This window comes from Lepus europaeus, chromosome 1 (assembly GCF_033115175.1).
Source record: "Lepus europaeus isolate LE1 chromosome 1, mLepTim1.pri, whole genome shotgun sequence".
Taxonomy (NCBI): Eukaryota; Metazoa; Chordata; class Mammalia; order Lagomorpha; family Leporidae; genus Lepus; species Lepus europaeus.
In genome coordinates this window covers 31,643,746-31,667,432 of record NC_084827.1, presented here as the reverse complement: position 1 = coordinate 31,667,432, position 23,687 = coordinate 31,643,746, and the positions used below count along the sequence as shown (strand labels likewise).

Below are 23,687 nucleotides of genomic sequence, written 5' to 3'. Positions count from 1 at the left end.
TACACGCATGTGATGTATTTAAGCATGTAATCTCTAGACAGGACCAGTTCACTTTCTAGCTTATTCATCAGTGTTGCCTGAATTTAGTGAGTGTAGGCTTTTTGATCTTTCGAATTTGGTTTATACATTGGGTTTCTGAAAAGATTTCTTTTAGAGTATGTGAAACCCTACGTCTACGAATGCTAGACTTCAGATAAAAGTACTGCTTTGAAAAATGGAATGCTTTTATTCTTAAAACAGGAAGCCATATACAAGGGGAGAGTTTTTGTTACTGTTTTTTACTAGGAAACTTAAGTGCCTTTAGTGAAATAAACACAGACAGAGTTGTAATGAATTGCTGTTTAATAGCATAGATTATCTAAGAATACTGTGCCCTTTGGCAAGTCGTGAGTCATTTGACGTCTCTTGACCAACATTTCCTTCTTTGTAAAATGAAGAAATAGAACAATAGATGTTCCCTAAAATACATACGTTCAGTATTCCTGTCATCTTTATGGTTTAATATAAATCTAAATGGATTTCGCAAACCTGAGTCTATAAAATTAAGAGTGATCCCTTGATTAAAATAGTTTCTATTTTTTTAATTTGTTTAATTGGTGACTCTGTCAATTTTCTTTTTTTTTTAAAGATGTATTTATTTATTTGAAAATCAAAGTTACACAGAAAGAGAAGGAGAGGCAGAGAGAGAGAGGTCTTCCATCTGCTGGTTCACTCCCCATTTGGCCACAATGGCCGGAGCTGCACAGATCCAAAGCCAGGAGTCCGGATCTTCTTCCCGGTCTTCCTTGTGGGTGCAGGGGCTCAAGGACTTGGGCCATCTTCTGCTGCTTTCCCAGGCCATAGCAGAGAACTGGATTGGAAGTGGAGCTGCAGGGACTCAAACCAGCGCCCGTATGGGATGCTGGCACTGCAGATGGCAGCTTTACCCACTATGCCACAGTGCCAGCCCCAAGTTAGTTTCTGTTTCATAGATTGATTTCTGTCCCAAGTGGGATAAACTTAGTCCCTATGACTATCCTAAGATGTCTATCATTATCCTCATCTACAGATGAGTAAACTAAAGTTCAGAGAATTCCAGTCATCTACCTGGATTGAAGTCGTTTCTGGGATGTCAATGATAGACTTAGATTCAAATTTAGGCCTCTTTGTCTCCAAAATCAGTGTGCTATATTTGATTTCAAATGGATAGATTCCTGGACACATACAACCTACACACTCTTCTACATAATTCTTATCTTCCTCTATGAATTTGGTTGACTGATTGAGAAACACAGCTGTCTTTCCCTTTGGGCTATCCAAAATCTTTTTTGCTCCCTAAACTTTTGTATGATATTTGCCAAATTGCACATGAAGACTTCTGGGAGAATAGGATTAGAATTATGTAATTTAAGTCACAGCCGGGAATCCTAGGCTACTGAGGAATGTGCAAATAGTAGTTGGTTTTCAATCTTTGGAAGATCTCTTCAGCTAGCAAAATTCCAAGCTCTGCTTGCCTCTGAACCCCCAAAGAAACGAGTTGAATCAAGGGGAGCTCCAGGGAACTTCGTCTTAATGGTATCATTCTAGGAAGCATTATAATAGTAAAATTGTCCAACAATAATACACTGATGGAACTAATGATATACTTTTAGAGTTTTGGAAAACTATGGTGTTTCTTTCAAAGAGCTGTATTGCTCCTGTGGACATTATGTTGGTTATGGGGTGACATCACACATTGCATTCATAATGGTTTATATTTGTTAAAATTTGCTTAGCTTCAAATAGTGTTATTTTATTTCCACACATTCAAAATCAAACAGCAGTGGTGGTATGAAATGAGATTATCTCATTGTAATAGCTGTGATTTTTTTTTCAGGAATGCTTTATTGATGATGTGGACAGCATACCAACAGTGACCACATGGAATACATACCTTCGGTATATTACTGTCCACAGGAGCTTGATTTTTGTGCTAATTTGGTGCATAGTTATTTTTCTAGCTGAGGTAAGAATGTCATGTTGTAAGAATATTACTGTGACTGCAAGTTAAATTAAGAGCACACATGTGTACAGACATATAAATGTGTATATGTACACATACATATGACTGTATATAATCTTATGGTATATAATGACATGGTTTAAAAAATACCTCTTAGCTTTTAGAAAGCAACAAATGGAATAGTTAAGGATAATTTATTACTTAATCATAGCATATAAAAAAGTTTAAATAGAATTACTACATACGAGAGTTTTTTTTTAGAAAATAGATTTTCTTATGTGTATATTTTTGAATTTTAAAAATTTATTGGCCGGCGCCACAGCTCACTAGGCTAATCCTCCACCTGCAGTGCTGTCACCCGAGTTCTAGTCCCGGTTGGGGCGCTGGAGTCTGTCCCGGTTGCTCCTCTCCCAGTCCAGCTCTCTGCTGTGAACCAGGAGGGCAGTGGAGGATGGCCCAAGTGCTTGGGCCCTGCACCTGCATGGGAGATCAGGAGGAAGCACCTGGCTCCTGGCTTCGGATCGGCGCTGTGCGCTGGCCGTGGCAGCCATTTGGGGGGGTGACCCAATGGAAGGATGACCTTTCTCTCTATCTCTCTCTCTCACTGTTTAACTCTGCCTGTCAAAAAAAAATTATTTAAAAGGCAGAGCAAGAGAGAGAAAGAAAGAGAGAGAGAGAGAGATCGAGATCAAGAGATCTGCTGGCTCACGCCACAATAGCCAAGGCTGGACCAGGCTAAAGCCAAGAGCCCAGAACCCAGTTTGGATCTCCCATGTGGGTAGCTGGGATTCAAGTACTTGAGCCATCATGTGCTGCCTCCCAAGGTGTGCATTGGCAGGATGTTGGATTGAATGCAACGTAGCTGGTACTTCAGTGTTACTCAGAAATGGATTAAGCAACAGCTTAACCCACTGTGCTACAATATCCATTCCAATTATGTATGTTTGAGGTCTATCATATAATATGATGTACCTTGAATACCTATAAGCATTTGGTAAAATGTTACTGTAGTGAAATAAAGTTTCATATCTATCATCTTAACATAGTTACCACATTTGTGTGTGTGTGATAAGAGCAGCTAAAATCTACTCATTAGCATGAATCCTAGATACCTTACAATTTTATTGCCTATAATCCTCATATTACACATTAGATCTCTAGCTATGAGCAGTTTTTGATATACTGATTCAGAATTTTGAAACAGAAGGCATTTGTATGGATTGAAATTAAACACTGAGAATAATTTTTGCTAAATTTTAAATATAACTGACTAGCTATGACATTATTTAATAGGCAGATAGTGACTCTTCAAATGAGTGTTTCTCATAAAATGAGATAAATATATGTTAGGGGCTTAGGAAATATTTGAAACAACACTTTCAGAGATTCAAATCTGCCTCTTGAGGGTAGCACTTGGCGCAGTTGTTGAGCTGTTGATTGGGATGTCCCTATACCATTTCACATTGCCTAGGTTCAGTGCACTTTGTGGCTTCTGATTTCAGCTTCCTGCTGATGGAGACTCTAGGAGCCAGCAGTGATGGTTTGAGTACTTGGGTCTCTGCTACCCATATGAGAGCCCTGGATTTTGTTTGTAGCTTTCATCTTTGGCCTGGCCCAGTCCTGGCTGTTGCAGGCATTTGGGGAGTGAACCAACCTATAGGAGCATGGTCGCTCTCTCTCTCTCTCTCTCTGTCACTCTCTCAAATTAAAAAAAAAATCACCCACTTGCTTACAGAAATGTTTTCAGTGGCATCTGCATGGGTTCTCTGCCATGCCTTTGCTGTCCTTCACCTTATCAGGTGGGAAAAAAGACGAGGGGAATGCAAATAGCACAGAACACTGTAAGTTCAACTCCACATGAACTCAAAAGGTTCCTGAAACTGGGTGGTGGATGGATCTGGCTAAGGGACCTGGCAGGATAGAGCTGTGAGTGAAATGGCTGAAGCTGAGAGGAGAGCATTTGCTCCTGATTGTCCAAAAGGAACCACTGCAGCTCAGCACCAGTTGAGGACTTGCCATGAGTGAATCTGGGTTCAGTTTTGACAGATCTTATTTATCAAGGTAGGCCAGAGATCCAGATTTTTTTTTTTTTTTTGTAAATTTTCCCATTTTCAATTGGGTGATTGATTAAGCAAAAGCCAGTAAATGATCACAATGTGGACACAACTAAAACCATCTGTGGGCTGGATTCAGTCTGTGAATAATAATTCCAGGTATCTGTTCCAGGGGACACCCTGGGTGTGTCCCAATATAGCGCCTAAATGTAACCTAATATCCCATGATGTCTTCAGGAAAGAAATGACAGAGGTAAGGAACTGCTTCTTCTGAAACAAATAGAAGTGGACAAATAACCAAAGCCCATAGTCGGAACTATACATTTTTCCTATTGTTAGGTAGTTTCTAACCTCAATTAAGAAGGCTACATAAAGTCTCATCACTCCTCCATAATCATGTAAGATGGTGTTCAGTATCTAAAGGTATTAGCAGAAATTTAAACATATTACTGCACCAAGTAACCGCTGGTTTCCATTTGGTCCTTGAGATTGATGATCTCTTTTGCAATTGTTGTCTTAAACTAACAAGCCAAATGGAGGCTTAGTGCAAGATGCAGGGCAGTAGGGTGCTCACTCTGAAACTAGCCTGCCCTGGGTGTAAGTTCTAACTCTGTCTTATTAACACTGTGAAGCTGAGCAAGTTGATTAACCTGACACTCAATTTCTTCCTCCAAACAATGGAGATTGTAATAGTACCAGCTTCGTAGGCCATTTTGTTGGTAAAGAGACATCAAGGTAATTAAGCACTCAGTACAGGGCTTGGTATACAGTAAGCAAAGCTAGCTGCTGCTATCATAAATATGCTTAATTCCATATAATTAACCCTACAGCTCAAGGTAGTTTGAGGTGAACAAGTCCATAACAGAGATATGATGAATATTTCAATGATTTGTTTTATACTTTTACGAAACTTTGAGGTTGGGTAATTTGACACACTCTTGTATGAGTAATAATATTGCATTGAAATGTATTTCACATTTACCTCATTAATCTTTTCCATTCATGCCAAATGACTAACATTAATGAGAATGAAACAGCCTATGCCCCATTTAATCTCAACCAACCCTTCGTAATTGTGAATCCTTTGACCCTGAACATGGAAAGATAAAATTACTTGATTATCTTTATGTAGAATAAAGGATCTTAATGTGGCAGTGATTTCTAATAATTTATAGTATGGTTATCTCATGCAACTCTGAAGAATTGAACTTAGGCATCTTTCAGTATGGTGTATAATTTATTAATTAATGTGTTGAGTTGCTGTACATGTGTACAGTATTATTAGCTCAATCAAGAAGTCAATGGTCTTTGTTATCAGGCAAGAAACTAAATTACAGCAGCAGATGTTAATGCTGTTTAATGATCCATTATTAGTTGAAATCGCAATTATGGCAAAAATTATCTTTTTAATAGTCAAAATAACTGATAATGCCATCTTCAGGCCAGAAATAATCTGATATATTAAGAGCCTTTTGGCCAGTGTCCTAGAGGCATTGCCAATTAACTGGCACGTAAAATTATAAACAACAAAACCTTGATAATAAAAGAAAAATAGTAATTTAAAAAATTATATGCACAGATATGCAGCTAAATCATTCATGAGTGTTCATAATTCTGTTGCCTTCTTTGAATCAAACTTTATATAATTTTTTTCTTTTAGACTATGCTCCTTAGTATAGTGTCCACTTCTCATTACCTTTGAAATATCTCATTGGTATTTGACATCATGGGATAGGTGCTAATCCAGGATGAGAGGTTTAATTCTTTTGAACCCCATTTAGAGCCTCATACTAGTGATCACAGAACCTAAAGAAAGATTAAGATACATTTCTTTCTCCATGATAGTGATTATCTATTTTTAGTTTTAATAATGGTCACATTTCAATTTTTATATTTATGTTTTTTTAGAATAAGGCCAATATACTTTCCTTTTGCAATATAAAATAGGCCATTCTTTGGGGCTTAGTATTGTAGTGTAGCTAGTTAAGCCACCGCCTTTGATACTGGCATCCCATCTGAGTACCTGTCTGAGTCCAGGCTACTCCACTTCTGATCAAGCTCCTTGCTAATGCGCCTAGGAAAGCTGCATAAGATGGCCTAATTCCTTGGGCCCTGCCCCTATGTGGGAGATCCCAACAAAACTCCTGGCTCCTGGCTTGTGCCTGGCTCAACCCCAGCTATTGTGGCCACTTGGGAAGTGAACCAGCAGATAGATCTGTGTCTCTCCCTCTTTCTCTTTGTAATTCTGCCTTTCAAATAAATAAATAAGTAAATCTTTTAAAAAATAGCTTTTTCTTCAAAGCTGCTAAACTGAAAAAATAGATTACTCGGTCTGGTCTGTTCACTTATCATTAGTGTGTCATTTTGAGAAAGGAGCTAGTCTCTCATTGTACTTTTGTACCATTTTATCTGTTATAAAGGAATATCCTATGAGATACTATCACTAAGCAAGTGGAAAATGACATTTCTGTAATGTTGGTCTTTCTAGTGCACCTGCTAGCCAGTGCATCACTGACTAGATAACAAAGAAATGCAAATAATAGATTAGGAGACATTTCCCTAGTTTCTTTTGTAACAACCAAAGGGTTTGGTTTTGATTGGTGTATCTGAAGTCTGTTTGTTAATGAGGAATCCCCCTGTGACTTTATACCAGTGGTTATACCATCACTGCTATTCCTGAATGATAGTAATACTTTTAAGGTGGCTTTACTTAACCACTGGTCTGTGTGTTTTTGGATCATAATTTGACCTGGAAATCATTGCTATCTGTGTTAAGTATACTATGGACTATGTGATGTGGAGTGCCATTTAAAACTGTGAGGAAATGGAAAATTAAGATCTTACTTCCTTTCCACTTAATATTCTAGGATTGTCACTCTATCACAAATTGTATGAACTTTATAACCACAAAGTATTTTGGAAATGAAATGATAGAACTTACTTACTCAATTGTTTCTATCTACCTCAAATATTTTCACTATAGCTGTTATGTCAAGTTCTTAAAAATGTTTTTGTTCTAGTCATTCCATGTGGATTGAGTCAGAGAACCACTGTGTAGTATGATGACTAACCCAGTTCTTTAGAAAACTGCCTTGGTTATTTGTTCTACTAGTAAAGATTATAAAATATACATTTCTAAGCTTTATTCACATTAAGCAAATGTTGGGAATGACAACATTATTGACACTCGTATAATGGGAACAAAAGGTGAATATAATAACCAAAGAGTGGGGTCTGGTGCTGTGATGCAGCACGTTAAGCCTCTGTCTGCAACATCGGCATCCCATATGGATGTGAGTTTGCATCCCAGCTGCTCCACTTCTGATCCAACTTCCTATTAATGTGCCTGGGAAAGCAGTGGAAGATGGCCCAAGTCCCCGGGGCACTGCACCAGTGTGGGAGACCCAGAAGAATCTTCTGGCTCCTGGCTTTGGCCTGGCCCAGCCCTGGCTGTTGTGGTCATTTGGAGAGTGAACTGGTGGATGAAAGATTTCTCTCTCTCTTGCCCTCTCTCTGTAACTCTTTCAAATAAAATAAATAAATCTAAAAAAAAAAAAACTCATGAAAAACCAAAAGTGCCTTAGACATATACCCTTATATAGGATTTTGAGTACTTTGATACTTCTTGAAAAATTAAAAGACATTTATACTCAAACAAAGATGTTTAAAATGGCAAGGTTATTGCTTGATTTTAAGTAAATTCACTTTGAATTTACTTAAATTTCAAGTAAACAAGGATAGTTTTTACTGAGACAGTACGGGGAAGCTATGAGTATAATAACGAAAATATAATTAAAACCATTGTACTTATATCTGAATATATATGTGAATCTGAGTATATATAAATTCACTTATACGTCAACTAAAACTTACACACCCTTTTAAAGGACAATACTTCAGAATGTAGTTTCTTAATAAATGCTGAACGTTCTCCAACTTTTAATATAATACTCTTAAATACTTAAAGTAAATTCAAATATGAAATAAGACATGTAGATATCTTATTTAAAGTACACTTGCTCCTTTCCTATTTACTTTTATTCTGTATGTTCATTTCCAAGATTATTTTACTCACAATGCCTTACTTTTTCTCTTTCATTCCCTGGTTAAAATTATTGCTGGGCTAATTATTTTAATTTAAGGGCCATTGCTAGTATCACAATTGTGATGGCACCAATACAAAATTAAATTTGTCCCCAAGATTTATAATAAGGAATGCTGAATTGGAGTAGAACAGAGTGCAGATGATTTAAATGTCAAAGATCATAGTTGCTAATTTTTTTTGTTTGTTTGTTTAGATATAATTATAGGGCCAGCGCCGCCACTCACTAGGCTAATCCTCCGCCTGCAGCACCGTCACCCCAGGTTCTAGTCCTGGTTGGGGCGCCAGTTCTGTCCCAGTTGCTTCTCTTCCAGTCCAGCTCTCTGCTGTGGCCCAGAAAGGCAGTGGAGGATGGCCCAAGTGCTTGGGCCCTGCACCCGCATGGGAGACCAGGAGGAGGCGCCTGGCTCCTGGCTTGGGATCGGCACAGTGCACAGGCTGTGGTGGCCATTTGGGGAAGGGGGGGGGTGAACCAACGGAAGGAAGACCTTTCTCTCTGTCTCTCTCTCTCTCTCTCTCACTGTCTAACTCTGCCTGTCCAAAAAAAAAAAAAAAAAAAAAAAACCAGATATAATTATAGAACATTTAATCTTTAGCCAAATATTTCCACCTGGAGAAGACCCTCCGCCTTAAGTAATTCTAGTGCCAAAAATGTATATTTTAACCTGAATGTACCTTATCTTTACTCATAAGCTGTGAGGTTGCTCAGCATTTAAACCTTTAATTGACTTTCGTAAATATTAATCTCACCTTTTCCAATAATTAATTAATCTCACAGGTAATAATCTTCCATAATCATGGCCTGGCAAATGAAATTATTTATGGTAAGAATAGAGGTTAATTATCTGCCAGAAGGCTCTTTGTTTCTTTATTTAAAAAAAAAACACCCTAATTTTAAAATTTAAACAGCTGTGCTTGTAGCTTTCCTATGAGGGTCAATGAATAATCTCTATTGAATAAAGGAAAAGATCCGTGAAATGTTTACTTCAGTGAAAACTGAATTCCATCAACTGAATGTGTTCTTACCACAAGTAGTGGTGCTTGGAACAATGACTGTAGCTGCTGGATTGAAGGAAAAAATGAAACTGTGTGTCCTTTGATGTTGTTTATGGTGAATTTAGAGGTGGGTGTGGGAGGAATAGGAAAAGATGTTAGAAGAAAATAACTGTGTTGTTCCATTCCAGGTGGCTGCCTCCTTGGTTGTGTTGTGGCTATTTGGAAAGTGAGTATTCCTTGTATTGTTATGGATTGTGTTTGTTTCCATTTATTTTTTTGTCTTGTAAAATATTGTAATATTCACTATTTTTCATCTCCCTCCAGTATTGTGGTAGTGGAAAAATGAGTTATTGTCCTTCCGCTATATCCATGTGGGTTGGTCCCAGGGACTCCCCTGCAGATGTCAAGAAATCCATAGATGCTAAAGTTCCTTGTATAAGATGGCATAGTATTTGCATGTAACTTTTGTAAATCTTCCCATGTACTTTAAATCACTTTGAGTGCATAATACAATGTTAATGCTATGTAACTAGTTGTTACATTGTATTGTTTAGAGAAGAATGAGAAAAAGAAGTCTGTACTTGTCCAGCACAAAAATATTTGTCCATATGTTTATCTGTAGCTGGATTCATGGATGTGGAACATGTTAATGGGGAGGGCCAACTGTATTTGGTTTCAATCATGAGCATTACAGCACCCAGGTGTGTTCTTTTTCCATGAAATGCAATAAGAATATTTGAAACATTAAACATTTAGTATTACCTCTCAGTATTTTGATTAGTAATGCTCAATCATATCTGTTTCAATGCTGAGAAAACTTAACCTACTTTGTAGGAATAGTGAATTCCTGATAATACAGGCACAAGCTCTGGTCTTACAATGGTTATGTTTCTTTGGGCTTAAGTTTAGTTTCATTCACATGTATTGGGAAGTCAGTAGGCAATTCAGGTTGCCAAATAACAATTTCCCTTTTGCTTTCCAGCACTGCTCCTCAAGACAAAGAGAATAGTACAAAAAGTGGGAACAGCAGCTATGCCGTGATTATCACCAGCACCAGCTCTTACTACTTTTTTTACATTTATGTGGGAGTAGCTGACACCTTGCTTGCACTGGGATTATTCAGAGGTTTGCCACTGGTGCATACTCTAATCACAGTGTCGAAAATTTTACACCACAAAATGTTACATTCTGTTCTTCAGGCGCCCATGTCAACACTCAACACGTTGAAAGCAGGTACTTGACTAAGAATGCGAAATGACACTGGTGATCTGCCATCAGCAGGACCTGTGTATAGTTGGTTACTTGGTAGTCTTTTAGTTTTTGTGCAGGTGCATTTGTCCTTTTTCAGCCTCCTTTTGAGTGAATATGCATTTCTCAGATATTGCAGTCCACACCATGTGATGTGCTGCTTCTGCCAGTCCTGGCCCAGCTAATCAGAGTAACTCCGGTTGTTAGGATGTGATGCCGATGGGGCGGTAGCGGCAGAGGCAGGCTCTTCTGGGTCAACTGTCCTTCTCCTTTCAGATATCAGTCTAGCTCTCATCCAGGCATCTTGTTACCTGGGTCTAGTATTGCTCAAAGAGGAGGAGATTTGAAGGGATCGAAGGAAATATAACGTTCTCCTCCTGATAATGGAGTAGAATAATCTAGCTTCATGTGAATGTTCTATAAATTTGTTGTAGTATTTTGGGGAGAGGAATGTATTTTGGAAACCCCAAATACATTTTAATATCATTTTTGTTGCTACCATATTTAAAGTCACAGAAAGAGTAATAACCAAACATTAAAACACAACAAAACAAGATAAAACTTTAGGGTAATAGAGTACTTTGAGAGCCTTCAATTCCATTGTTATCCACTTATATAAATTCACATTAAGAGCTCCGAAATTAGTCAGGATTCCCACTTTCCTCCTCTGCCCCAGGGTTTTTTCCCTTATAGAGATCTGTTTTGCAGTGATTCATATCTAAGAATCTCAAGATAAGAAATACCCATCTTTTTTTCTAAGTCATGAAATTCCAGTGTTAAGATATGGGAAGGTGTTTGTCTTTTTTCAGAAGCCCCGAGTGGCACCAAAGCCTTGCCTCAGGTGGATGTGCTTGTCACCACCCTCTGTTTCAGTCTAAGGACTTTAGGCCCAACAGTAGGTCCAATTAAATGAATACAACTATTTCAGTTTCATAGAGGGATGAGATCCAGGGAGAGCAGGGGATTTTCCTGAGTTTCTGGTGGAGTTAGACATGGACCATGAGACACACTGGAAAGAACATGCTCATTGCTGGAATTGTGGCTCGACCTAGTAAGATAGGTGATAATGGGCAGGTTGCTCCTCTAAGCCCTGGCCTTACTGGTAAAGTGAGAGAAAGATTAATTATCTTTGAGAGAATGGAACAAGAGAATTTACTTGCCTGTTAACAGCAAACAGGAACTAGATGTCAGTGTCCCATATTTTCCCTTCTGTAGGGGTGCATTTTGGATTCCACCTCTTTACTTTTCCCAGCCTCTCATTCCATTCAAAACTGTTTCTTTATCATCAATTATTTCATTTTTTTCATTCATCTTACTTCCCAAACTTTCATTTGCCTTGCAGGATGACTCCTAAATATGTCTATGTCATTCATAGTCTTCCTCATTTATGGACCTGAGAACCGAGACAGCAAGATAATCTTACAACATTGCTCTGTTCCTTCCCTATCCCTACCTGTTCCCTCCATTTCTATATGCAAGCATTATGCTTGCTTTGGAAACTATCTGCATTACTATTCATGGTTCATTGTGCTCTTTGTGTTGCTCAGATACTATCCACTGTACTTAGCTGCAAACAAGGCCTCCTTGCTTGTGTGTGTATTTGTGATTTCTCTCCGGGATGCCCTTTTGCAGTTGTACATTGATCCTGATTTTCTCTGACTCTTTGAAAGATTTTACCATGTTGCTTTTAAATGACCGTAAGCCACACAAGTACATCATAGGCATTCAGCAAAATACACTGACTAGATGAAAGTGTGAATGCCTATTTTGAAAAAACTCTATCATTGGAAATATTAGCACCACAATGATATTCTTTTCCACCAAAGCACACTTTCATTTTCTAAACATAAGCAAAAACCATGGGTTAATTTTTGGCTTATTTGTGGAAAGTTATACAAATATGTTGAAAAATATATTCATCAATGAATATTCATGAATAATTACTACCTACCTGGCATTTTCCTGGAAATCTGGGTAATGCAAAATAAATGTGGCATTATCCCCTTAGACCTCTAGTAATTTAAAATCTAGAAAAAAAGATATGTGCACAAGTGACTGTACTATAAGAGATACATATAGTCACTATATGTAATGCAGAGGTGTAGATAAAATGTGTTAAGTGTGTGAAGAAGAGGAAGAGATTAATTCCAGCTGGAGCAAACACTGATCCTTCCTTGCAGGAGGGATATTTGAGTTGGGTAAGGGAAGAGATACAGATGTTGACCAATAGAGATGAGGAGGAAAGACAGAGGTAACCATGTGGGCGAAAGTAGAAAGGTATGAAGGTGTAGAGTGGGTTTAAAAATATGGACCACTCTGGCTGAAGTGGGCTATTTGGGTCTGGGAAGCTTATACTAGTTAGCTGGACTTAGGCCACATGTAGAAAGCATTAAATATTAAACTAAGAATTTTGGACTTTATCCTGCAGTTAATGGGGTTGAATGATAAGTCTCAATGTCACTTTGTATGGCATTATGTTACATTTAACCTAACTGTAAGTTTAATTTCTGTAGACAATGTATTCCTCAAGGGGAAGGAGCCTGGCTTATTCCCCTGTGTTATCTCTGCACTTGGTGTTATGCTTGGCAAATGGCTAATGCTACTTATATGCCTTTTTGTCATTGAAGCCACAAATGATCAGACTTATAAATATGCATCTGGAATATAGAAGGCAGGCAGAGGCTGGATTGCCAGAGAAGAAGTTTCCATGGAAAGAGAGAAGGTGACAAAGAGATCCATGTAATGAGCAGGCAGGGAGAGGGCAGCCATGGATTTTGCAGGGTATGTCAGAAAGATATGGCCAGAGGAGAGCCCTATGTTACGGAATATGGACAGAAGGGAGATGATGATAGGATAACCAGTGAACTATCATTAAACTCAAAGTTGCAAGACTAAGGTTGTAATATTAGGATGAGTATCCACTCCTGACATCATTTATAATAAGGGTTCTATTAAAGGCATTGGTTTTTATCTGAATCACAGAAATCTATGTTTTCCAAAGGTTTAAAAGTAAGAGACAGTAAAGTGAATACATAGTTACTTAGAATCATTGGACAACACTGAGATTTTTGAAATCTTTATATGAGTATGTGATAATGCTTATTTGAGTTTCTGTTATGCTCCAAACTCAGTATTAAACATATTGGTATATCTTTTTAATATTATTTATTTTTGAGGAATTTATCTTCCTTTGTATTATAGGTGGGATTCTTAATAGATTCTCCAAGGATATAGCCGTTCTGGATGATCTGCTGCCTCTTACCATATTTGACTTCATCCAGGTTTGTAAAAATAATCATTATTAAGTATTTTTGTATTTTTATTATTTTTTAAAAAATACAAAAATAAATGAGTTCAGCATGTCTTTTGAGAGTTGAAATCCTAGCTATTGTATGAATTTTGTGAATTTTAAAAATCTTCAAAATAGGTGTAAATTTAGTAAATTCAGGAATAAGAACTGTTTATCTGACCCAAATCCAAGATAATCCGACCTTTAGAAGAAATGACTGTCTATTTGGAAACAATTTGAAAGGCATAAAAGACCATAAAAGATATTCTTCCCCCAAATCACGGGCTGTAAAGTATGACAGTTTTAACACTGGCAACACGATCTGATAGAAGGCCCCTTACCTCCACAGGCCTGTGTTGAAAGAAGACCAACTCCCTGGGTGGGCTACAGTTGAAGCTAGACTCATGCCTGGACACTTTGGCATAGATCCGCTAGCCAGTCCTCCCACCACAGGACCCTAAAGCAGGGAGAGATAGGAAGATATGCTTTCAAATAGAGTAGAAAGGAAAGACAAGCTCTGGATTCTCCGAGGCTGGTCGTGAGCTGTCCCTCAGTGACTGCTGTGAATAGACCTCCATGGTGGCTTGAATGTGAGGCTGGCTCTCTGACGTGGGATGACTGACTGCTGGGGAAAGTGGAGATGAAAGTGACCTTGGGGATACCGCGTTACAACAGCATAAGTGACAGACCTAAGGACAGCTGTGAGTTGATAACTTTGACGGTTGAACGAGGTTTGAGCATAGCTTCCTGAGTGACTTGTCTGATTTAAGTCAAGCTCCCAGGAGCAAACACCACAGCCCCAATGATCTCTTTGGAAAAGCAGTTGGAACAGAGTGCTGCCCATTGGCATGAGTCATGCTCCTCTTGTCACCGACCCACTCCTCCACAATAATAATTCTGCACTTGAGGAAACCTATAAAATGAAAGTAGGGGCTCCATATATGTGTGTGTACACAGCCAACACTGGCAAATGCAGAAAAACCAGACTGTTGGTGCCTCATCTGAAATGACTGACACAACCAAGTATACTTACTGCTCCGGTGACCTTTTGCCTTTGGGTGTCCTTCAGTTGCTCTATTTAGAGATGTAACTCAGCAGCAGCTACTGCAATGCTTTCATCCATGTTTTGAGGTCATACATTTGAAGGAGTTTCCTGTATCTTTCCTTAAATGCTGGACATTTGTTCCTCATTCTAGGCTGACAAATGACTGGTCCCAATCACAATATTATTAAATCAGATGCAAACTGCAGTGTAAACATCTTTTTTTTTCATAGCAGATTATCTTGATGATTATTTTTAAAAAATATTTTGTTTATTTACTTGAAAGTCAGAGTTACGCAAAGAGAGAATGAGAGGCATAGAAAGGGAAAGGTCTTCCATCCACTGGTTCACTCCCTAATTGGCCACAATGGCCAGAACTGCACCGATCAAAAGCCAGGAGCCAGGAGCTTCTTCCGGGTCTCCCACGCAGGTGCATGGGCCCAAGGACTTGGGTCATATTGCCCTGCTTTCTCAGGCCATGACAGAGAGCTGGATCAGAAGTGGAACAGCCAGAACTCAAACAGGCACCCATATAGGATGCTGGCACTGCAGGAGGTGGCTTTACCTGCTATGCCACAGCGCCAGCCCTAGTGTAAACATCTTGACCTTGATTGTAAAAATGTTCATGAATTGGTGTCCCTTGGTGATTATTTTTATACTTTTGTGATGCACTGAGAATCTTCTGCATTAATTTCAAGTTCACAAATCCCTGAGAGAGTTAAATATTTTTATTTTATTCTTTTTTAAAGATTTATTATTTTATGTGACAAGCAGAGTTACAGAGAGAGAGAAAGAGAAGTAGAGAGACAGAGAGAAAGAGAGGTGTTTTGCATCCACTGGTTCAGTACCCAATTGGCCTAAATGGCCAGGGCTAGGCTGGGCCATATGGAAACCAGGAGCTTCATTCTGGTCTCCTATGTGGGTACAGGGCCCAAGCACTTGGATCATCTTTCACTGCTTTCCCAGGTGTATTTGCAAGGAGCTGGATTGGAAGTAGAGGTTCCGGGACTCAAACCAGCACCGATATGGGATGCTGGCATTGCAGGCTATAGCTTAACCCACTGTGCCACAATGTTGGCTCCTAAATATTTATTTTCTAAATTAACCCTTTTTGACACATGTAGTGGCTTTCAAATCCTTTCTTTTATGATAATTTGAATAGTTTCTGTTCAACTTGTAATGCTGTTAACTTCAGGTGTTGTTGCCTTACATATGGTTAGGTAGAACTCAATTTATCCATTTTATTTTCTTGTATAAAGGTGTCTAATATTCAGAAGCATAAACATGACAATGTAAAACATAGTACAAATCCAATTCATTTTGCCTTTGCTAAGTAATTGATCACAGGGAATCCTTCAAATTGTGAACTCCTCTGGTTATACTTAGTTTGGACTTCTATACTGTGTTTGGACTTCCATCTAATCTATTATTAATTAAAAACTAGAGCAGAATTTCAGGTTTCTTTGTATAATTGAGGTATCAAATATTTTAAACCAGAGCCTTTAATTTTTCTAAATTATTAGGCTGTGATGTGGATTCCTAAAGGATCCTCTTATGGAGCAAGTGCTTGCTTTTCTCAAGACTGAGAGGAAGTGATTCCTGAGAACAAGTTTTACTATTAAGTCTCATGGTACAACTCTTTGTGGACAGAGGTTCTTCATGGGAAGTTAGTGCACAGTGACTCTTGTTGCTTATTTAACAAATAACACTTTATGTATGACATCAGTGGTCACCCAAGACTCTTGACATGAGCTGCCTTGGCCATGAAAGCCTTTTGGATCCACTAGCTAGACAAGGCCATAAGCAAAGGGGAAGTTCTGTCCTCCCTTCAGAAATAAGTACTTCCTTCTTTTGTGGCCACTGGGGTCTCACCCACAGGGATCCTTTATGTAGAACATTTTTTTTTCCAATATGCCTTAGCTTTCCATGCCTGAAATGCTCCCCCTGGGCTTTCCAGCCTGACTGGAATGCCTTAAGGGCTGATTCTGAGGTCAGAGTGCTACTTAAAGTGATTGTCATTCTATGGCTGCTATATGGACTGCTTCCCATGTTGGAGCCTTCACTCCTTTTTGATTCTGTCTAGTATTGTTTCCAAACACTTAGTCCTATTTATGCAATCACTTAACTCTTCATCATATCTATACAGTCACTTTACCCCTTATTCCTATCTATTTGATCTCTATAACACTTAAGCTGCTGCTTTTATCAGCCAGCTTATGGGATTTTAGGGTCTTATGGCTAGTTGTTAAGTCATACCCTTATAGGTAAGTCTGTATGAGTGTATGTAGAACTATACTGCTTTGTTGAAAACTTCATACATTTGACAATTACAGTTTTATGGTCTTGATGATTCTTCCCACTGTGCCCACCACTCCTCCCTCCTTACTCCTACCCCTCATCTTCTTTTCTTTCTTATTGTCACTCTTATTCTTTTTTTTTTTTTTTTTGACAGGCAGAGTGGATAGTGAGAGAGAGAGACAGAGAGAAAGGTCTTCCTTTTTGCCATTGGTTCACCCTCCAATGGCCGCTGCGGCCGGCGCATCTCGCTGATCCGAAGCCAGGAGCCAGGTGCTTCTCCTGGTCTCCCATACGGGTGCAGTGCCCAAGGATTTCGGCCATCCTCCACTGCCTCCCTGGGCCATAGCAGAGAGCTGGCCTGGAAGAGGGGCAACTGGGATAGAATCCGGTGCCACAACCGGGGGTAGTACCTGGTGTGCCGGCGCCGCAAGGCAGAGGATTAGCCTGTTAAGCCATGGCGCTGGCCGTCACTCTTACTCTTTACTAAGATTTATTTTTAATTGACTTTACACATATGATTAACTCTATGTTATGTATAGCATTCAGTGAATCTTATGGAACATAAAAAGATAAGGAAAATATTATAAAGGAAAATATAAAAATATAGAATAAGAAGCTGTTCCTCAACAGTCAAGAGAAGGGCTGTTCATAATTATTGCTTCTCAAATCATCAATTTCATTTCTACATGTTGTCTTTTAGGTGCTCTATTAGTTATCACATGTCAGGGAGAACATAGAGAATTTGTTACTTTAGGGCTGGTTTATTTCACTAAGTATGATGTTTTCTGTTTCATCCATTTTGTTGCAAATGACCAGACTTTTTTTGACTGTTGTGTAGTATTCCATGGTGTACATATCCCATAATTTCTTTATCCAGTCTTCAGTTGATGGGCATTTGGGTTGATTCCATATCTTTGCTATTGTTAATTGAGCTGTGATAAACATGGAGGTGCATATAGATCTTTCATATGCTGAACTCATTTCCCTTGAGTAGATTCCCTGGAGTGGGCTGTCTGGGTCATATGGTGGGTCTATATTCAGATTTCTGTGGTATCTCAATACTGTCTTCCATAGTGGCTTTACCAGTTTACATTCCCATGAACAGTGGATTAGGGCACCTTTCCCCCCACATCCTTGCCAGCATTTATTCTTTATTGATTTCTGTATGAAAGCCATCCTATCGAGGGTGAGGTGAAACTTCATTGTGGTTTTGATCTGCATTTCTCTGACAGATAATGATCCTCAGCATTTTTCATGTGTCTGTCAGGCATTTAGATTTTCTCTTTTAAAAAATGTCTAAGTACTTTACACATTTATTAACTGGATTGTTTGTTTTGTTGTTGTTAAGTTTGTTATTCTCTTTATATATTCTGGTTATTAATCCTTATCAGTTGTGTAATTTGAAAATATTTTTTCCCATTCTGTCGGTTGTCTCTTCACCTTGCTGATTGTTTCTTTTGCAGTGCAGAAGCATCTCAATTTGATGTAATCCTATTTATCGATTTTGGCTTTGATTGCCTGTGTCTCTGGGGTCTTTTTCAAGAACTCTTGGTCTATGCTGATGTCTTATATGTTTTCCCCAGTGTTCTCTAATAATTTGATGGTGTCAGGTTGTAGATTTAGGGCTTTAGTCAATTTTGAGTGGATTTTGGTGAAAGGTGTCACGTAAAGGTCTTGCTTCATGATTGTGCAAGTGGCGGTCCATTTTCCCAGCACCATTTGTTGAAGAGACTGTCCTTGCTTGAGGGGTTGATTTCAGCTCCTTTGTCAAAGATAAGTTGGTTGTGGATGCTTGGATTGATTTCAGGCATTTCTTTTCTGTTCTGTTGGTCATCTCTTTTTGTACCAGTACCAGGCTGTTTTGATTATAACTACCCTGTAGTATGTCTTGAAGTCTGGTATTATTATGCCTCTGGCATTGTTTTTGTTATGTAAGATTGCTTTAGCTACTCAGGGTCTCCTGTGTTTCCATATGAATTTCAACATCATTTTTTCTATATCTGAGAAGAATGTCTTTGGTATTTATATTAGTATCACACTTAATTTGTAAATTGCTTTCAGTAGTATGGACATTTTGATGATATTTACTCTCCTAATCCATGAACGTTAGAAAAACTACTACAGAACATGCCTGTGACTATAGACTTGTAGTTCAGGCCACCAAAGATTAGAGATGGGACACGGGCACTCCCTTGACTTGCATCGTCTGGTCTGCTTTAACACAAACCAGGAGGAAAAGAAAGCTAGGCATCAGAAGCAATGGGTGGCAGGCCTATTAATGGCTGATCTGTACAGTGATCTGCCCTCAAGGAGACCCAACAGGCCAGTCCACTGCAGTGGCTTTCAATGTGGTAAGCCTGGGCTTCAGCAGAAGTCAGCTTGTGAAGAGCCCTGGCAGCTCTGCCAAGAGTTGGATCACTGGAAATGGACCTGCCCTGGAATCGAAGGATGCCCAGGTCAGAGCCACAGATCTTATTGGCTCCAAGCTGAAAAGCCCTTCACTCAGCCCAACTTCCAAAGTGACCACTGCAGTTGAGGGGACAGCCAAGTAGGGTCAGCAACATTGCAGGCAGAACTGTAAATTTCTTGTTAGAGATGCCCCCTGCCTTTACCTGGCCAGCTCTCCTCCCAGGCCAGCCAAGTAATGAAAGTCAACAGAGTGCCTTCCCCTAGGAGGTTCACACCTCCCTTAGGATATACCCCATGTGAAGAGATAGATAGGTCTGGGCCTCTTAACTTACAAGGCCTAAAGCCCAACAGATTATTATCAAGCCCCTTATATCAGGTTCTATTTGCCTCTCAATCAGAAAAATTACTTGTAGCTTAGACAGCACCTTTCTTAGCTCCTCTAATAATGACTCTGTCCTTTGTTCTAGACCCTGTCTAGTCCACTTGGGCCTCATTCCTTTGTAATCATAACCTCTACTCTACCACCAATGGCTCTACTCCCAACCTGTGTGTACTGATGGTCCTCTTCCCCACTTAATGCTGTATAATTGTTCAGACCTGGTTAAGGCCACTCTTAGGATCATTGGTTACTATCCTCAACCTGTCTTTTATGACCTTGTCTAAATATGATCAGAGTCGGGGAACTTGGAAGGCTTCCATAGCCTTGGCAACTCATGACGACAGCCTAGGGTGGTTACTGGCGCCATAAACTAGAGTGTCAATTTGTTGGGTCAACAACAGGAGCCACTGTGCACTTGCTCCTCATGTGGGATCTCTGTCCTTAATGTGCTGTCCATTGTGATTTAATGCTATAACTAGTACTCAAACAGTATGTTTCACTTTGTGTTTCTATGTGGGTGCAAACTGTTGAAGTATTTATACTAAATTGATCTTCTGTATATAAAGAGAATTGAAAATGAATCTTGATGTGAATGGAAAGGGAGAGGGAGCGGGAGAGGGGAGGGTTGCGGGTGGGAGGGAAATTATGGGAAGGGGAAGCCATTGTAATCCATAAGCTGTATACTGGAAATTTATATTCATTAAATAAAAGTTAAAAAAAAAAAAGAACCACTGCCCCCCCCCCCAAAAAAAAAAGATTTTTCCATTTTTTTTATATCTTCCTCTCTTTCTTTGTTATTCTCATCATAGAGATCTTTGACATATTTAGTTAAATTTAATCTAAGGTATTTTATTTTTTGGTAGCTATTTGTAAATGGGATTGATCTTAGAAGCTTGTTCTCAGCTGTGGCACTGGCTGCATATACAAAGGCTTTTGATTTTTGTGTGTTGATTTTTTATCCTGCTACATTTCCAAACTCTTCTATGAGTTCCAATAGCTTCTTAATGGAATCTTTTGGATCCCTTATGTATAGGATCATGTAATCTGCAAATAGGGCTAGTTTGAGTTCCTCTTTCCCAATTTGTAACCCTTTGATTGCTTTTTCTTGTCGAATGGCTCTGGCTAGATCTTTGACGACTATATTGAAAAGCAGTGGTGAGAGTGGGCGTCTTGTCTGGTTGTGGATCTCAGTGGTATTGCTTCCAATTTTTCCCCATTCAGTATGATGTTGGCCATGGGTTTGTCATTAATTGCCTTGATTGTGTTGAGAAATGTTCCATCTATTCCCAATTTGCTTAAAGTTTTCAGAATGAAAGGTTGCTGTATTTTATCAATTGCTTTCTCTGCATCTATTCAGATAAGCATATGGTTTTTGTTCTTCAATTTCTTAATATGATGTGTCACATTCATTGATTTGTGAATGTTGAACCATTCCTGTATACCATAAATAAATCTCACTTGATCCAGGTGGATGATCTATTTGATGTGTTTTTGGATTTGTTTGGCTAGTATTTTGTTGAGGATTTTTGTGTCTATGTTCATCAGAGAGACTGGTATGTAGTTCTCTTTCTCTGTTGCATCTTTTTCAGGTTTAGGAATTAAGGTGATGCTGGCTTCATAGAAATAATTTGGGAGGAGTCCCTTCTTTTTGATTGTTTTGAATAGCTTGAGAAGATTTGGAGTTAGTTCTCCTTTAAATGTTTGGTAGAATTCAGCAGGGAAGCCATCCAGTCCTGGGATTTTTTTTGTTGGGAGAGTCTTTATTACTGATTTGAGTTCTGTCTTGGTTATTGTTCTGTTTAGGTTTTCTATGTCTTCATGACTCAAATTAGGTAGGTCATATGTACCCAGTAATCTATCAACCAAGAAATGACCCTGTAATATGGGATGCTGATCTTGCAAGAGGTAACTTAACTTGCTGTACCACAACTCTGGCTCTGAATGCCTGATGAAAAAAAAATCTAAATGAAACACATACTAAAGTTCATTCAAAGTAAAAGTATTTCAGGGAGGCCAGTGCTATAATATAGTGGGTAAATCTGCCTCCTGAAATGCCCACATCCCATGTGGGTGCTGGTTTGCCCTGGCTGCTCCATTTCTGATCCAGCTCCCTGCTAATGTGCCTGGGAAACCAACAGAGGATGACCCAAATGTAATTACTTTATCCAACTGAAATCTATGGGCACAATTTAATTTTTAAAATTTTTATTTTTATATAGACAGAACTACTGGTGGAATTAAATACATCTTTAGGCTATTATTCTTTGGTTAAGTCATCATCTTTAGAAATTGCACTTCTTGGCTGGCGCCGTGGCTCAACAGGCTAATCCTCCGTCTTGCGGCGCCGGCACACCGGGTTCTAGTCCCGGTCGGGGCACCGACCCTGTCCCGGTTGCCCCTCTTCCAGGCCAGCTCTCTGCTGTGGCCAGGGAGTGCAGTGGAGGATGGCCCAAGTGTTTGGGCTCTGCACCCCATGGGAGACCAGGATAAGCACCTGGCTCCTGCCATCGGAACAGCACGGTGCGCCGGCCGCAGCGCGCTACCGCGGCGGCCATTAGAGGGTGAACCAATGGCAAAAGGAAGACCTTTCTCTCTGTCTCTCTCTCTCTCTCACTGTCCACTCTGCCTGTCAAAAAAAAAAAAGAAAAAAAATTAAAAAAAAAAAAAGAAATTGCACTTCTTTAGATACCCATGTGGGAAGAAGCACCTAGCTCCTAGCTTCAATCTGGCTCAGCCTTGGTCATTGCAGCCATTTTAGGAGTGAACAAGCAGATGGAAGATATCCCTCTCTGTCTCCCTCCCTCTCACTCTGTAACTCTGGCTTTCAAATAAAAACAAAATCTTAAAAATTTCAATTAATTTATATTTTAGGAGAATCAGCTCAGAGCATTCATATTTATTTAAAATGTTTTTGTCATTCAACTCTTTAAAGTGGCTGGAAAATAAGAATACCCCATGATCAAAAACATCATGTTTTCAATCTCTCTAAAAACATTACTATAAGTGACTTAAATAATGTTTTTAACAGTGTCACAGAACCTGTGAAAAGTGTTCTTTGACATGCTTGTCTTCCCTAGGAAGATATCTGTCTCTAAGAACAGAACAGACTGGTAACATCACTGATGTCACCTTATTTGCTTTGTAATTCCAGCATTTTCTAACTTATGTATTTTCTTTGATTCTACAGTTATTGTTAATTGTGATTGGAGCCATAGCAGTGGTTTCGGTTTTAAAACCTTACATCTTCCTAGCAACAGTTCCGGTGATAGCAGCCTTTATTTTATTGAGAGCATACTTCCTCCATACCTCACAGCAACTCAAGCAACTGGAATCTGAAGGTATGATGCTGAATATGCGGTGATCAGTTTGGGGAAAAAAAAGCCATGTAAGCTATTTAAGTATATGTACATAAGAGGAAACTGCATCACAAATTACATATGGATTGTTGTATCTTTTTTTCTTTGTTTTTTTTTTCTTTCTGGAATTAAAAGCTTATTTTGATGTGAACAAAATTTTGAAATCAATTCATAGTGTTTTTTTTTTTAATTTTTTTCCCCAATGAAAACTTTTATTTAAGGAATACAAATTTCATGCATTTCATAAGTACAGATTTAGGAATATAGTGATTCTTCCCACCATATCCCCCTCGCACCCTCACTCCCACCCCTCTTGCATTCTCCACTAAGATCCACTTTCAATTAACTTTATAACGAGGACCAACTCTATACTAAGTAAAAAGTTCAACAATTTGCACACACACACAAAAAAAAACACATTAAAAACACTGTTCCTCAACAATTAAGCCAAGGGCTGTTCAAAATCATTGCATATTGAAGTTAATTTCACTTATTTTTTTAGAAACTTAATTAACTTTAAAGAAGCACCTAAG

The 23,687-nt window shown here is 38.9% G+C and overlaps 1 protein-coding gene across 1 annotated transcript in view; it reads left to right on the top strand.

Annotated features, from left to right (window-relative positions):
* The window catches only part of CFTR (CF transmembrane conductance regulator), a 208,169-nt gene that overhangs the window by 128,059 nt on the left and 56,423 nt on the right, over nucleotides 1–23,687 (top strand). The window contains exons 15-19 of the mRNA XM_062207464.1: nucleotides 1,856–1,984; nucleotides 9,322–9,359; nucleotides 10,116–10,366; nucleotides 13,583–13,662; nucleotides 22,986–23,136. Coding sequence (XP_062063448.1) covers nucleotides 1,856–1,984; nucleotides 9,322–9,359; nucleotides 10,116–10,366; nucleotides 13,583–13,662; nucleotides 22,986–23,136 — 649 coding nt within the window. The remainder of the gene's footprint in view (nucleotides 1–1,855; nucleotides 1,985–9,321; nucleotides 9,360–10,115; nucleotides 10,367–13,582; nucleotides 13,663–22,985; nucleotides 23,137–23,687) is intronic.